This window comes from Furipterus horrens, unplaced genomic scaffold (assembly GCF_987537825.1).
Source record: "Furipterus horrens unplaced genomic scaffold, mFurHor1.1.pri manual_scaffold_10, whole genome shotgun sequence".
Classification (NCBI taxonomy): Eukaryota; Metazoa; Chordata; class Mammalia; order Chiroptera; family Furipteridae; genus Furipterus; species Furipterus horrens.
This window is the reverse complement of record NW_028327180.1, coordinates 44,517,088-44,531,826: the sequence shown is the minus strand read 5'-3', so window position 1 is coordinate 44,531,826 and position 14,739 is coordinate 44,517,088. Positions and strand designations below refer to the sequence as shown.

The following is a 14,739-nucleotide window of genomic DNA, read 5'->3' as shown; positions in this document are numbered from 1 at the left end:
CACCCTACCCAGCTGCTCTCTGCACCCATGCTCCTAGGTCAACCATAGGAAGGGAAGTTAGGGCTCTTATGTGAATTATGGGGAAACCATTCCACTTCTGGCTGTGGGGTTACCAAAAAAGGTTAAGTAAAATTTAATAAGTGTTGCTGTGTCCTTGGGAGTACAATGTTAATTTCTTCCTGTAGGTCAAGGTCAATGTCTTAAAAAGAAATTACTGGTTATGCTCTACAATAGCTGCATTGCTTAAGGTTCAACAAAAAACTCCTTCCTTCCTTGGCTGGTGTGGTTCAATGGACTGAGCACCGGCCTGCGAACCAAAGTGTCGCAGGTTTGACTCCCAGTTAGGACACCTGCCTCAGTTGTGGGCCAGGTCCCCAGCAGGAGAGGTGCAAGAGGCAAGCACACATTGAGGTTTTCCCCTTCCCCCCCTCTTCCCCTCTCTCTAAAAATAAATAAAATATTAAACAAAACGAAAACAACAACTCCCTGAATCTGTCTGGATCACAACTATGCAATCAATTAAGACTAGGGCAAAAAGCTGAACAAGGAAACAAAAAGCAGTGAACTGACTGGCTGGGGCAAAAGGACCCCCACCCCATGTGCTACAGGAAGATAGACAAAGTTGCCTCAGCCCACCCTAGATAAAAGAAATAATCAGTTCAGATGAAATGCATTTTTAGACCAACCAAACATTTAATATAAAAAACCCTTTAATATACAAGCTGTATCACAACAGTAACCACGTGACCGCGAGTGGATGAGGAATATGGCAGAGCATGGCAAGGGGAGGGAGATTTTCATGGTCCCTATTGCTTCCCGTGCGGTAATCACTCTGTAGGCTCTGAGAGCACAAGGTCTTAGCAGAGGGCAGATCAAGGCAGCCAGAGACAGAGGGGCCAACAGCAGGTTGCTCCAACATGCCATCTCCCCGCAATAGTAGTAGCAGTCTCCAGGGAAATCCAGATCCAGTTAGAGGTAACAAGAAGGTGATCGTGACTGAGTGGAAGAGTCAACCATCATTCCTCAGCACCCTGCTGATCTCACTTTTGGGAACAGTTTTCCAGGGGCTGCTGGATTGAAGAAACCTAAAAATCATCCTGGGAAAAGGACAGAAATTATGTCCGAGTCCACCTTCTAACCCAGATTCCTTGTGACTCCAGAAAGCTGGATGGATCTACTCAGGTATTTGGGAAAGGAGAGGAATGATAGAGCCTTTGGCCCAACAGGGCCAGAAACTTGCCAGCCATTGACCAAGAAAGCCTCAAGGCAGGTCAGGGAGGTCTGTGGGAAAAGCTCTGGGTCAATGGTACTTATATGGAAGCATGGTGACACAATGGGTTGTGTGTGGAAGAGAGAAAGAACACAAGTTAGAGAGAATTAAGAACTGAAGTACCTGCTTTTTATAGGGCTGGGAAATAAAGGTGAGATAAACCTTCTGGGCTGAGGCTGGGAGAGACCTGAGGCCCATTCTTTCCTTGGGGACAAGTTTGACAGGCCTGAATTTAGTTGATGGCCCCAAAGTCTTCCAGATGGTCCCCACAGGACTCCCCGGGAGGCCCGACTGCCACCTCCAGATGTGTCAGGAGACTGGCTATAGTCCTGGCTGGGCCCAGGTAGGGCCTAGAGTCCCCCAGTTAGATGCAGTCCATGGAGTTCTCAGGGAGGAGGCCAGGGAGCCCCAAGCCCTTGATAGGGGTGCAGTTGATGGGGGTGCTGCAGCTTAGGGTGGGGTCCTGATTCTCTATGACCTCCAACCTGTCTGTGTTGTTGTCCCAGTTGATGTGGAAACGGGTCACCCGGGGATTCGAGGCCAAGATGTTCCGTTGGAGCTGGGGCAGGAAGAGGAATGTCAATTTGTCAGCATGCCCTCTTCTTACTCACAAAGCCAGGGCACCCCCAGTCCCCTACCCCAGGCCCTAGAAGAGCAGATCCTGCTTATTCTATCACCAACGAAGTGTGGGACTCCAGGGAATGATTTAGGGCAAGGACCTATCTAATTTTAATTTAGCAAGGTATGCTTCTGAGAAACAAAGACCCCTGTCTTTTCTGTTCTAGCCCAGCATTGTAAGATCTGAGCACTACCTGAAAACTTTAAGTGACCTTGCCTCCTGAACCCAATGACTTAACTCCCTTCAAATGCAAAGGAGCCAGCTGGTCTAGAGCAGGAAGTGTAGAGAGACCCCACCTGAGAGAAGTCTGGTTTTGGGGGTGGGTTCTCCCGCAGCTCTGGGTCAGGGTACTCATTGTTGACATAGTAGCCCACGCGGATGAACTCCTGTCCATGGTAGGTGCAGGTGATGAGGACCACTGTCACACCGATGGCATCGCTCTCAGGGATGAGGGATGGGTTGGGGGCATCGGCCTAGTGGAAACACATCCTGGGCTTAGCATCAACTGCTCTGAGTTCAATGTTAATGAACCAACAATAATACTAAATGAGGTATTTTAAACACACCTAAAACAAGGTTAGGTATTGACTGGTTGGCAAAAACGTGATATGCAGAAATCTAACCCTGTATTTCCTGTGGGGCCATGGTTCAGCATTCACTAATTCACTGTTCACAACAACTTTACAGAACATAACTCCTGTGAATAATGAGGATCAACTGTGAATCAATGGCTCATGGTAACAGCCATGACACACAGGTGGAGGAAGGGGAGGTGTCTGAAGTACCTTTGAGAGGTCAGACGGTTCTTGAGAGCAAAGTAAGGATCTAAACCTGAACTTTTGACCATTAAACCACACTGGGTGCTTTTGGGTAGAAGAGGATGTTTCTAGGTGTCAAAGCCTATAAGGCCTCTTTTCTTACCTGAAATACGAACATGTGTCTCCCTGCTGGGACAGGGCCAACCAGCACGGAGTCTAGGATTTGATCAAACTCCTCACTCTCAGCTGAGCCGACATAAATGATCTTCCACTCCAGGTCTGCAAGAACACAGGGCGTTAAGGAACTGAAATAAATTGACATTAAAAAGGCAAGGAAAGGGTCTTCTTGTGCTAGTTTTGGACAGATCCTTAATATAGTGAAAGATTCTTATTCACAACAATACCTGACATCTCCTGCACTAAGTGCCAAGCACTGTAGTCCTAAACACTGGAGTGAACAGGAAGCTCTTACTTCCAGTGGAAGTGGGCAATTTCTCCAGTGGGCCTAACTCTGTTAGGTGACCTTGACTTTGCACCTCCATGGAAACTTGGACCTCTCAGAGCCTGAGGGCAAACTGTATGGCAGAGGCTGAATTAAGACCCACGTGATGGAGGCATGCCGAGAAGGGAACAGCAGGGAGTTGGGCCATTTCAGGGCCCTGCCCACTGGGTGCTAGGATAGGAAGCAGCATCCTCTTTCACACACAGGGACCAGTGCCACCAAACTGAGCAGATCCCTCGACAACTGGGGCAGGGCGACAGATTCCAATCCAGCAGGAGAGCCAGCCAGCAGGAAGGGGAAGATGGGCTGCTGGGGGAGTCAGCCAGTCCCCAGGTCTTCTTGATTCAGCACTAACTCATGCCTGTTTATGGCCATTGGGGCGACTGATGACTCAAATCAACAAACGTGATCCTCTTAACCCCAAATCTCTTGCATCCCATCCAGTAGGGAGGACCCCATCTCTGAGTATGTTCTGGAGAGATAAAAGGAAACGGGCTTAAGGAGACCCTGCCCATCAATCACAGGAAATTCCCAGTGACCATTGCCTCTTGCAAAAGGTCCAAGTGTATCAGGGGCAAGGTCACGTTAGTACAGGGAAGCTTGGCAGGAGACCTGAAACTTATTTTAGGTTCTCTGAAATTACACAACCTACCACTCCAGCAACCGGGGGAAGTTTCACAAGCTGTGATTTTCACAGGAAGCAAACGTTCTTGGAAGCTGCCCTATTCCTTGGTCCAGTGTCCTGCAAGTGTATCCAACTTCGGAAGCACACTGATGCTGGACCACAACTAAGGAGGTCAGTCACCTGAGCCCTGAGCTTTTCCTCAATACACTGGCTTCCTGTCCCTTTGCAGTATCACCCAAGCCTACTCAGGGCACCCTGGGCTCACTGGAGTTCAAACTCTACTCTCTTATTATTTGCAGGGAGGATTAAGTTTATTGATTTATTTTTGTTACAAGTAGTGATATGACTAGACATAACATGTTTGGAACAAACAGAAAACCAGCTAGTTGTTCTCACCTTTCTCACACAGGTCTAGATTTGGTACCTTTCCTTCTGGACTCTCCCCATCACCAGTTGGAATCACATATATGTGCATTTAACTAATGTGCTGGGGAGGGAGAGATATAAAGGAGACTGAAATAGAGCAGGCTTGGGGAACACCACAGGCACTCAATGTTCAATACTATTAGCAAAACCTAGACAAAGACTATGTGGGTGCTGATAGGAAGAGAAAACACACTGCACGGGAGGCCAGGCAAGTGGGCCACAGCTGATTCCTCAATACTGGAGAAATTACCCAGAGAGTTAATGGAGGATCAGAGAAACACTGACTCAAGAGTTGGAGGAACTGATAAAATCATCTACAGAAGACAAAAAAGACCTAAAAATGGAATTGTCTTGAAGTTGAAGTTTTAAGTGACTTCATTTTTTAATATAACCCCTCTTTAAAATTAGATATGGAGTATCAGTCACCAATACAGCACAAACTCACTCCTACTGAATACAGGACACAAGTATATAAATGTAACATGTGTACCTAACCTTCGGGACAACTTCAAAGTAACTCGACTGCCTTACATTTTGTCTTTATACCCTAATTTTATGATCTAACCACTGCACAGGATGTTCCTCCACTATGTATGGAAACAAAACCAAAACCAAAGGCATGATAAAAGACATGTAAAATATTATTGTAGTTGAACTAGCTGAGAAACCTGTTTCCTGCCTTTAAAAAAAACGTATCTAGTAGGTCTTTTTCTGTTTATCACTCTATCTTTGTTCATAATCATACAGTGGAACCTTGGCCTGACCACAGCTATGGGTCAGAACATTTGGCACCATGACTTATTCATGCAGTGCCTGTTGAATTTCTCAACTGAATGGGTAGTAGTGAGGGAGAAACAAACCTAATGTGTTAAATGTGGACTCATACTTTAGAAGCATCTATTTCTAGATGCTGAGGAAAAGAAAGCAAAATGGGTTTGGAGTCCTTAGGAAATGAGGTCAGTTGACTGACTAGGGTTTAGGGGTCTTGTCAGATCTGCAGTTGCTAGTGTTGAGGGAATAAGACTGAGATCTCTCCAGGATTTGAGATTTTTAAAGCCAGGCCCACTACATCTTTTGGGAGACAGGCAATAATAAAATTCTCTCTACTCTGTGCAAAGAGGCAGAAAACAAGTTAACAGCTTAGAGCTGTGGAGAGCCCTAAGGGGAAAAACCAGTCTGGATTTCAGGCCACAGTTTGCTTTCCAACTTCAGTTTCTCTGAGCAAAAGCTTTATTGCCCAGATGAAATTAATAACAGCTTCCCCCTTGCTCTTTTGAAAGTCCTGATATGGAAATAAATTCTATGATCAGTTCTATTTATGTTCCATTTCTAAAATAAAGGATGCAGCCCTGGCTCGGTAGCTCAGCTGGTTAGAGCGCCATCCTGATATGTGACAGTTGTGGGTTCAATCCCTGGTCGGGGCACATACAAGAATCAACCAATGGCCCTAGCTGGTGTGGTGCAGTGGGTTGAATGCAGGCCTGCGAACCAAAAGATCACTGGTTCAATTCCCAGTCAGAGAACATACCTGTGATGCAGGCCAGGTCCCCAGTTGGTGGGCGTACAAGAGCCAACTGATTGATGTTTCTCTCCCTCCCCTCCCCTCTCTCTAAAAATAAATAAGTCTTAAAGGAATCAACCAATAAATGCATAAATTAGTGGAACAACAAATTGATGTTTCTCTCTTTCAAATCAATAAATTAAAAAACAAAAAAACGTTTAAAATAAAGGATGCATTCTTTCTCAGGTTTTAGCAAAGATAAAGAACCCTAGACTCAGAACTCAGAACAAGTCCTAATGTCAATAATGTTACTAACCAGCTATGTGAACTTGGAGAAGTCATTCTGTTTCTAATAAAATTCCATGACCAGCAGGTTGACTTTGGACCTCTACTCTGATTCTATAAAGAGATTAGTAAACTAACAGGGCAGGGGTATTTCTAGGAATAAAAATACTAGATAATGACCACACAACCATTTTTAAATGCAATGAGGACAAATAGGCTGATTGAAACCGGATCTCTTGCCATCTGGGAACTGTGAATCCCTTACCCTACTAGCTCCTTACAGCTCATCCTGGCTTTAAAATTAAATCTCATTTCATAGTGATATTTTACACTTAATTTATTTACAACCTGCCTTGTTGCAGAAAGAATTTAACTGGACTTATCCTATAGTTAGTCACTTGTAATTTAAACTCAGAAACCAGGGAGAGACTGATTAATTGATCCATCCTAAGCACACGAACATCTCCAACTGTATCAATCTTAAACTAATCCAAGTGACTGGATTTGTGAGCAAACTACCCAACTACCACCTAGAGGTGCTAGTTAGTACACCCTCGCTTTACAGATCCCATCACCTCAGCTGCTGCTTCTTTTTAACTATCAAGTGGAGCAATAGTCTGATTGAGTACAGGCATACCTTAAGAGATATTGTGAGTTCAGTCCCAGACCACCACAATAAGTAGTGATCTTTTTGCTGGTGAGGGTCTTGCCTTCAATTTGTAAAAAATGCAACATCTGTGAAGTGCAATAAAACCGAAGTATACCTGTATTTCCTCCTGACTCCCTGGGTAACCTTAGATTTTTGGATTTTTATAGACCTTTCCTTGAAAGGTCTTTCACTGTTTGTGACTCCCATCTTCTCATCTGTGAGATCAGAGCCATGTCTATCTTTATAATAAGCACATCTGTGAAAGCACTGAGGAAAAGAGGCCCAAATGGCTGTGACTCCCAGCTGATTGTTTGAAGCTGGATATCAACATGGCTCAGCCCAACTCATTTACCCTCCAGGCCAGGTCAGACCATCAAAAATGCTGGAAGAATTGCAGCAGTAGGTCAGCTGGAACCTGGTGGGCAAACAGTGGGACCTGGCTAACGCTTGCCTGGCTAGACCACTCTTCAGATTTGAGTGTGTTCATTGAAGCCCACGGTAAGGGAAGAGGGAAGAACCAGAGCTGGGGAAACCAAGTTATCCTCAAAGACTAGAGATGGAAGCCAGGCCACGCCTCTCCAGGTGGAGCTCAAGGGTAGAGGGTTGGGGCCAGGCTAAGGAGGAGGGAAGTCAGGTTCTAGGGTATGTGCTTTGGTGTAGAAAACAAAGAGAAGTAGGTGGGGTTGTTTAAGCATCAGCAGGTTGGGAGGGGATTATTGGGAGGCAAATGGGGAGTTGGGGTGAGTGAGGTCTTGCCATGGGGACAGAGAGGGTCTTTCTTCACAGGAAAGAAGGGTGATAGGAGGGGCTCTGCTGGGAAAACTGGGAGGGAGCTTGGGAGAGATGTCTCTACAGGGAAATTGGGGGAGGAGGCTAAGGTTTCCATAGGGGCAATGGAGGAGGCTGGGGATTGGAATTTCCTTAGGAAAAAAGTGAGGTGGGAGTGTATCGCCAGAGAGTGGATGGGTGGAGAAGACTGAGTAGCTGTAATGTTAATTTAAAAAATCTACTGTACTGAAATAGAAGATGGGGTGGCTGAGGGTATCCGCAGGTTAAAGAATGGCAGCTGAGCCCTGGCTGGTGTGGCTCAGTGGATTGAATGCTAGTCTGGGAACCAAAGGGTCTCTGGTTTGATTCCGAGCCAGGGCACATGCCTGGGTTTCGGACCAGGTTCCCAGTTGGGGGTGTGCGAGAAGCAACCGCATATAGATGTTTCTCTCCCTCTCTTTGCCCCCCTTCCTCCTCTCTAAAAATAAGTAAAATCTTTTTAAAAGTTTCTTCTCTTTAAATAAGAATGGCAGCTGAGAAGGAGCTTCACAGGAAAAAGTGTCTGGGGGTGGGGTGGGGATGATGAAGTCTACGCCTTGGGAAGTGAGAATATCCGTGGGGCGGGGGCCGGGTGAGGTTGGGGCTGGGGGGGGGGGGAGACCGAGATCTGGGAGGTATTTCACTGAAGAGGTCGAGGTTGGCAGCGAGGGTCTCTATGAAAAAGTCGGGTTGCCCAGGGGACGGGACAGGGTGGCGGGGGGAGGGGCGGGTTAGGGTTGGGTAATGTCCACACAGGCCCAGCCTCACCGTCCGCCAGAGCCTCATTGCACTCGAAGCTGATCTCGAACCGGAAGGGGCTGTGGAAAGGGCTCGGATTCTCCAGCACCGCCACGTTCAGCACCGACACCTTGGCCATCGCCTCGCCAGGGCTAATGCCAGAGCTGGGGCCGAGCCCACGTCTGGGTCCTGTAGGGTCAGCTGGACTGCGATGCCGACGGAACCTGCTGCCTCCTCAGTCCGCGAACTGAACTGCGTATACTGTCCGCGCTCTTCCTTCAAATAGCGACCGCACCCTCTGACCAATCACCGTAAACGCTCCCCGGCGGCCGGAGCACCCCATTAGCCACTCCTGAAGCGCTGGGCGGTGCGCGCCGTGACTCCCCGGACCAATCCGCGGAGCTCCCTCTCCCGGCTGCGCAAGGGAGGCGGGATCATCTTCTGGCTTCTTTGGCTGTCTTCAGGAAATCAATCCCCAGCGTCTCAGATTCGGTTTTTGAAGGCGGGGGTAGGCGGAGTCAGAGCGCGGGGCTTCTGTCCACCAATCCCCAGGGTTCCCGCACCGGAGGCCCTGGCCGAGCCCTTCCGGCAGACGCCTCCCACGGAGAGCAGAGCCGCCAACTGCCGAGCGGTGGCGCCCGGCGCTCGCTTAAGGGCGGGGAGGGCGGTGCTCGAGTCCGCGGTGATTGGCAGGTGGGAATGGGGTGGGGATAAAGCAGATTAGCTGAGAGGTTATGGGCTGGGTTAGCCTCGATGTAGAGCTCAGGTTGGAGAGGAAGACTCCGCTGGGGAGTCTTGAGAAAAGAGTGGAAGTCGGCCGTCGGTGCATTTGAACCTAGTGTGAAGAGATAGAAGGGGTGTTTGCAGCTTCGGCGACTGTCAGCAGGTGAGCGTTACTGGGAGTTTCTCTGAGGGGCCCCTGAGAACGTTGTGAACGTTTGACTCACCCCGGAGGGAAGACGAGCGGGGGTAACGGGCCAGTGGGGCCCGGACCCTGGGAGTCGGCCTGATTCGAATCCCGCTGTCGCCCCCTCAAGGGCCTGCGGGAGGTGTCAGGTGGACGACGCTATAAATGGGAGTTCGAGTCCGGCCTCTACCACCCAGCTCTCAAGGCCACGTTTTCCCGCTGACTTAACAGGGCAGTGAAAATACACTGACATGACTGTGACCGCATAATACATCTAGACACTTCTCCCACTCACTTGGGCCGGCCACCGTTGCCCCCTGGCGGGAAGACTCCAGTCTCCTCCGCATCCATTCTCTGCTCCCACTCATGACCAGTGGAAAAATAAACCACATACTCAAATTTACCTTTGTTTAGTAACCACTTTTTAAAAACAAGTTAAAAAAAAAAAAAAGGTGCAGTTAATCTTAATGTGTTGTATTCCATCCAGTAGAACCAAAGTATTTCAACAGGTGGTGTGTATAAAAAATACAAGTGAGATAACTTAAATTCCTTTACTTCGTACTAAGTCTCCGAAATCCCGTCCTTTTTACACTACAACTACATTTTCATCAGAAAGACTTGATCTGGCTTTAAGTTTCATAACATTACAGTTGAAAATTTAGATTTCCATGCCCAAGCCTCCCTGACATAGTTAAAACTTTCCCGTGAGCTCAACTGCATTAAAAAAAAAATGATTTACTTAATTTACTTGTAGAGAGAGGTGAGGGGAAGGGAGAAAGAGAGGGAGAGAGGGTTGCCTCTCATAGCCCCCCAACCAGCACCTGGCTTGTAGCCCAGGCATGTGCCCTGATAGGGAATCAGACTGGTCATCTTTGGATTCGCAGGCCGGGTGCTCAGTGCACTGAGCCACACCAGCCAGGGCACATTTTGGTTATTAAATTAAAATGTTAACTGATTAAAATTAAGTGACCTGGACAGTTCTGTTTCACAGTGGCAGTATATCTAGGTGCTCATGAACCCTTGTGGCAAGTGGCTACTGTATTACTGAACAGTGCAGGTCTCAAGTTGGATCAGTCACTCCCTTGCTTGTAATGTGAGTGGCTTTCTATTTGTCTCAGGATGAGAATGCAATAGCCCCAACCCCCACCTCATCCACAGCTTTGCTTTTCAAGGTTTCAGGTTTCAGTTTCCTGTGGTCAACCTTGGTGAAAATATTAAAAGGGAAAGTTCCAGAAATAAACAATCCATGTTTTAAATTGTGCACTGTTTTGGATATCATGATGAAAATGAAATCTTGCACTAGCTAGTGCTCTCTGGGAAGTGAATCCTCCCTTTCTCTAGCACAGCAATTTTCACCCAGTGTGCCACAGAATTTTTAAACATGCAATACGTACCTGACTATTTAGTCAGGGGTACTGACCTCTTTTCCTATAAACTGTCAAATAAAAAAATGGCAACTGCCAACACAATAGCCATCTGGTGTGAATGATTCAAAATTATACCATTTTTGTGTGTCAGACAGGCAAAAATTATAATATATTTTCTGTGTGCTGCAGAATTTTAGTAATTAGTTTATGTGTGTCATGAGATGAAAAAGGTTGAAAATTGCTGGTGTAGTGTATCAGAGAGAGACCCCACATTCACGTAATTTTTATTACAGTAATTGTTATAATTTTTCTACTTTATTATTATTGTTAATTTCTGACTGTGCCTAATTTATAAATTAAACTTTACCAGAGGCATGTACGAGATCTGTCCAGAAAAAGTCCAGCCATTATTAATATAACAAGAATAGTTTTTTGGCATTAATGTAACCTTGTTACAGAACGCCATGGGCTGTTCAGTTATGAGGGGCCTGATTGCCCGCTGCCAGAAGCATAACACTCAACACCAGAGTTTGGTGAAAAGAAAAAGGATTGTTTATTTAAAGGTTACGCAGATTTAGATCTGTGGAGTTCCCAGCTTCCTTGCAAAGAAAGCATGGATCTCTCCTCTACCTCTCTGCCATACTGCATGATTCTCTTTCTCTCCCTTTTTCTTTGTAAACTGCCTAATTCTCCTCCTCTGCCAGCCATGTGGAACTCTCTTCTTCCTCACCTCTTTTTCTTCCTCCCCAAATGTCTGCTGCCCTCTCCTTAAATCCCTGACTGTGGCCTGTGTTGCAGTAGGCTGGTAACAGGTTCTGAACATTCACAGAACCTTCCACAGGCCTTGCTTATTTACTGCTCATTATTCCTTGGAGCTGTAGAAGAACCGAACCATTTACATAATTAAGACCCTACCTACCAGCCATAGATATACCAAGGCATCTTGAAAGCTGTTTCCCTTATTCCATCCTTCACACCATGGGCTCTGGGGTTTTCTGGGGGACTCCACTCTGTAACAACCTGGCAAGCCACGGAGAATGGGCTGGAATGTATGTGCATGAACAATGATGACTTCACTGTACTAGTCAGTAGGGGTGGTAGACACCATTGCATGAGCATGTGTACTGTGTGGCCATTGCAATCAAAATGACTGAGCAAGTAGAGCAACGAATCTGCATTAAATTTTGTGTTAAACTTGAACATTCCTCCACAGAAACTATTTGGATGATTCAGAAGTTTTTTTGGGATGATGCAATGAGTGCAGCACACTTCAAAGATGGTCAAGAATCTGTTGAAAGTGATCCATGTTTTGGAAGGCCTGCAACAAGCAGAACACCTAAGAATGTTGAACGTGTACAGACTACAATCTACACAGATCAGCGACCCAGGGGACTCAAGCCCCACTAAAGCCCAGATTTGGTGACCTGAGAATTCTGGCTTTTCCCCAAACTAAAATCACCTTTGAAAGGGAAGAGATTTCAGACCATTGATGAGATTCAGGAAAATACAATGGGGCAGCTGTTGGTGATACTAACAAAGGACTTTGCAGAGTGTTTTGAACAGTGGAAGAGATGCTGTATGAGGTCCCAAGGTGCCTACTTCGAAGGGGACTGAGACATCGTTGTTCTATATACAGTGTTTCTTGTATCATGTATCTTCAAGAAATGTGTCTTTTTCATATTACATGGCTGGATACTTTCTGGACATACCTCATGTATAGGAAAAAAACAGTATATCTAGGTTTTGGTACTATACACAGTTTTAGGCATCCACTGGGGGTCTTGGAACTACTCTCCTTTGGTAAGGAGGCACTACTGTATGGTCTTTAAGACTTGACATTATTGGTTTCCTATAGCCCACAAATCCCAACTTCAGTCCAACCAAATTGACCCTTTCTTTGTTCTTTAAAAATCTGACGTGGCCCTCCCAGTGCAGATGCTCTACCTAGAATCTCTTCTCCCAGTTCTTGGGATGACTGGTGCCTTCTTGTCATTTATGTCTCTGTTTAAATGTCTTCCCCTGGATACTTCATACTCACAGAGTGTAAGCCTGAATAGCATTGATCCAGGCCACTAGCATTTCTTATCTAGCCACTTCTGTGGCCTCCCTAGAGTCTTAAGGCCTCAGAATGCTAGGTATATCTTTGTATCTACATCTCACATTAAATAAAATAAATTTTTTGCATTAAAAAAAATTTAAAGTTTTTCCTGCCTCTGAAATTATTTGGCTACAAGAAAATTCACATTTGTGATGGCTGTGATTTCTTGACAATCATTGGGTCTATGTGGAAAATTTTGTGACTCAAGAAAATCTTTTTCAAATTATTTCCAAGTGTAATTCAATTGTTTATGAATACCAAAATTTAATGATGAATGAAGTTGCCATGTTACATATTCTAGATGTTTAATTAAACATTATCCATTCCAATTTTGTAGTTTTCTTTTTGCATTGTGCAACTTTTTTTTCTCTATCCCCAGTCCCAGCCTTTTCATAGCCTGTGAAAAGCTCATCAGCCTGGTGGTGCTAATAAAGAAAATGGCTTCGGACAGCTGACTGAATAATCCTCAGTTGTAAACCAGATCATGTCATTACCCTGCTTAAAACCTTCGAAGGCTTATCATACTTAAAATGAAACCTAAGATCTTTACTGTGGCTTAGGAGGCCTCAGCTGACCTCTCAGGACTCATCTACAAGTCTCCCTCTTGGCACCACTCTCAAGCCCTTCTGGCTTTATTTCCCATCTTTCAACAGACCCCGTTTATTCCTGCTACAGGGCTTTGCACTTGCTGTTCCCTCTGTCTGGAATCTGCTTCCTTCAGGTGATTGCAGGGTTGTCTCATTCTCATTGCTTATGATTCAATTCAAATGTTTCTCTTAAGCCTTCCTGGACCACCTTAGTTATATTAGCTCTTCCTTAATCACATCAGCCTGCTTTATTATCTTAGTAGCACTCAGGATCTGTACTTCTATTTGTTTTTTATATATACATGTGTGTCTTCACTAAGTGAAAGTTTAGCAAGCTTTGACCTTAGGATCTGTGGATTTTTCTGTATGCGTTGTAGTATACTCATAAATACACTATACACAGTAATACTACTACTAAAATTAAACTGATCAACTCTCCAAAGCCTGGAACCAATTGGACTATATTCAGACATTTTCCCTTACAATCAGATTATAGGAATTTTCTAATTTTTAAGACAAAAACTATATCCAAACTGCATACAATATTAATAGCATTTTCATTTTTAAGTTCTTCAGCTATTTTGACCCATATTCTGTTGGTATTAAGTTGTGCTTGTTATCATTCATAGTCCCTCAGAGATCTCACCTGCCTCACATTGACCTCTCAAGGTATTTTTGGAGATTAGCATAAGGCCTCAAACAAAGTCTTCAGGTTTTTTGTTTGTTTGTTTGTTTTGAGGAAGGGGAAGGAAGGGGGAAAGAGAGGGAGAGAAACATTGATGTGTGAGAAAGACATCCATCAGTTGCCTCTTGCATGCTCCGAACCAGGGACTTGGCACACAGCCCAGGCATGTGCCCTGACTGGGAATTGAACGGCGACCGAAAGGTTCACAGGCTGGCACTCAGTCCTCTGAGCCACACCAGCCAGGGCATTTAGTAGATTTTTAAAAAAGAATAAATCCATATAAAGGACGAAGTATAGTACCTGGAATGTGAAAAACTCAATAAAGAACTGTTAATAGTACATAGTAATAAGCAGATAAGTTCATTCTTATGTAATATTTCAGGTGCACACACTTTAAAAACTGTTAAGAAATGCTAAAACAAAATATGCTTTAACTCATTCCCCAGCTTAAGTAAAACATCAGGGATGCACTTGAAAGGCCCCTGCCTCAAACCTGCTCCTCTCCCCTTTTCCTCCAGTGTAACTACAACCCTGGATTTGGTGTTTATTTTTCTGTGCATGTTGTATATCTTTATATGCATGTCTTTAAATGTTATATAGTATTATATACCATGTTCTATAATTTTATTTAAATGATATCAATGCAAAAAAGAGTTAACAGGCCTGAGACTGCTATTCTTAGAAAGGCCTACTGACATGATTGGCCCTTGGCTAGTGTCTGAGAACTTAGATTTTAGGAGGGTTCCCATGAATCCCTAAATGATAAGAGTGTCTTGTGGTGCCTAAACTATTTGTACTGTGTGGTTTATGTTAAACACCTGCTTTCTTTCTAGAGTCTGGAATTTTGGTACTTGGTCAGCTCCCAATAAATGCCTTAGTAGTGAGTCTCTGATGAGCTTCCCTGGTAGACGGCAT

General features: G+C 45.1%; 1 protein-coding gene and 1 long non-coding RNA gene across 3 annotated transcripts; one reads left to right on the top strand and one right to left on the bottom strand.

Moving 5' to 3' along the window:
* Positions 1-669: 669 nt before the first annotated feature.
* On the bottom strand, positions 670-8,834 carry ASF1B (anti-silencing function 1B histone chaperone). Of its 2 annotated transcripts, XM_090289702.1 has the most exons (5): positions 8,211-8,258; positions 4,171-4,261; positions 2,811-2,926; positions 2,186-2,362; positions 670-1,829 (listed from the first exon to the last, which is right to left on the bottom strand). In XM_090289702.1, exons 2-5 carry the CDS (start codon positions 4,247-4,249, stop codon positions 1,635-1,637), a joined length of 567 nt encoding a protein of 188 aa, XP_090145828.1. In that variant the 5' UTR covers positions 4,250-4,261; positions 8,211-8,258; the 3' UTR covers positions 670-1,634. The 2 variants fall into 2 exon arrangements, with proteins under 2 accessions (XP_090145828.1, XP_090145827.1); XM_090289701.1 differs by lacking the exon at positions 4,171-4,261 and having other exon boundaries at positions 8,211-8,834.
* Positions 8,835-8,910: 76 nt separating this feature from the next.
* On the top strand, positions 8,911-12,881 carry LOC149999935 (uncharacterized). The gene is made up of 2 exons (XR_016513593.1): positions 8,911-9,066; positions 11,668-12,881. It is a non-coding gene; the product is annotated as an uncharacterized LOC149999935 (long non-coding RNA).
* The last annotated feature ends 1,858 nt before the right edge of the window (positions 12,882-14,739 follow it).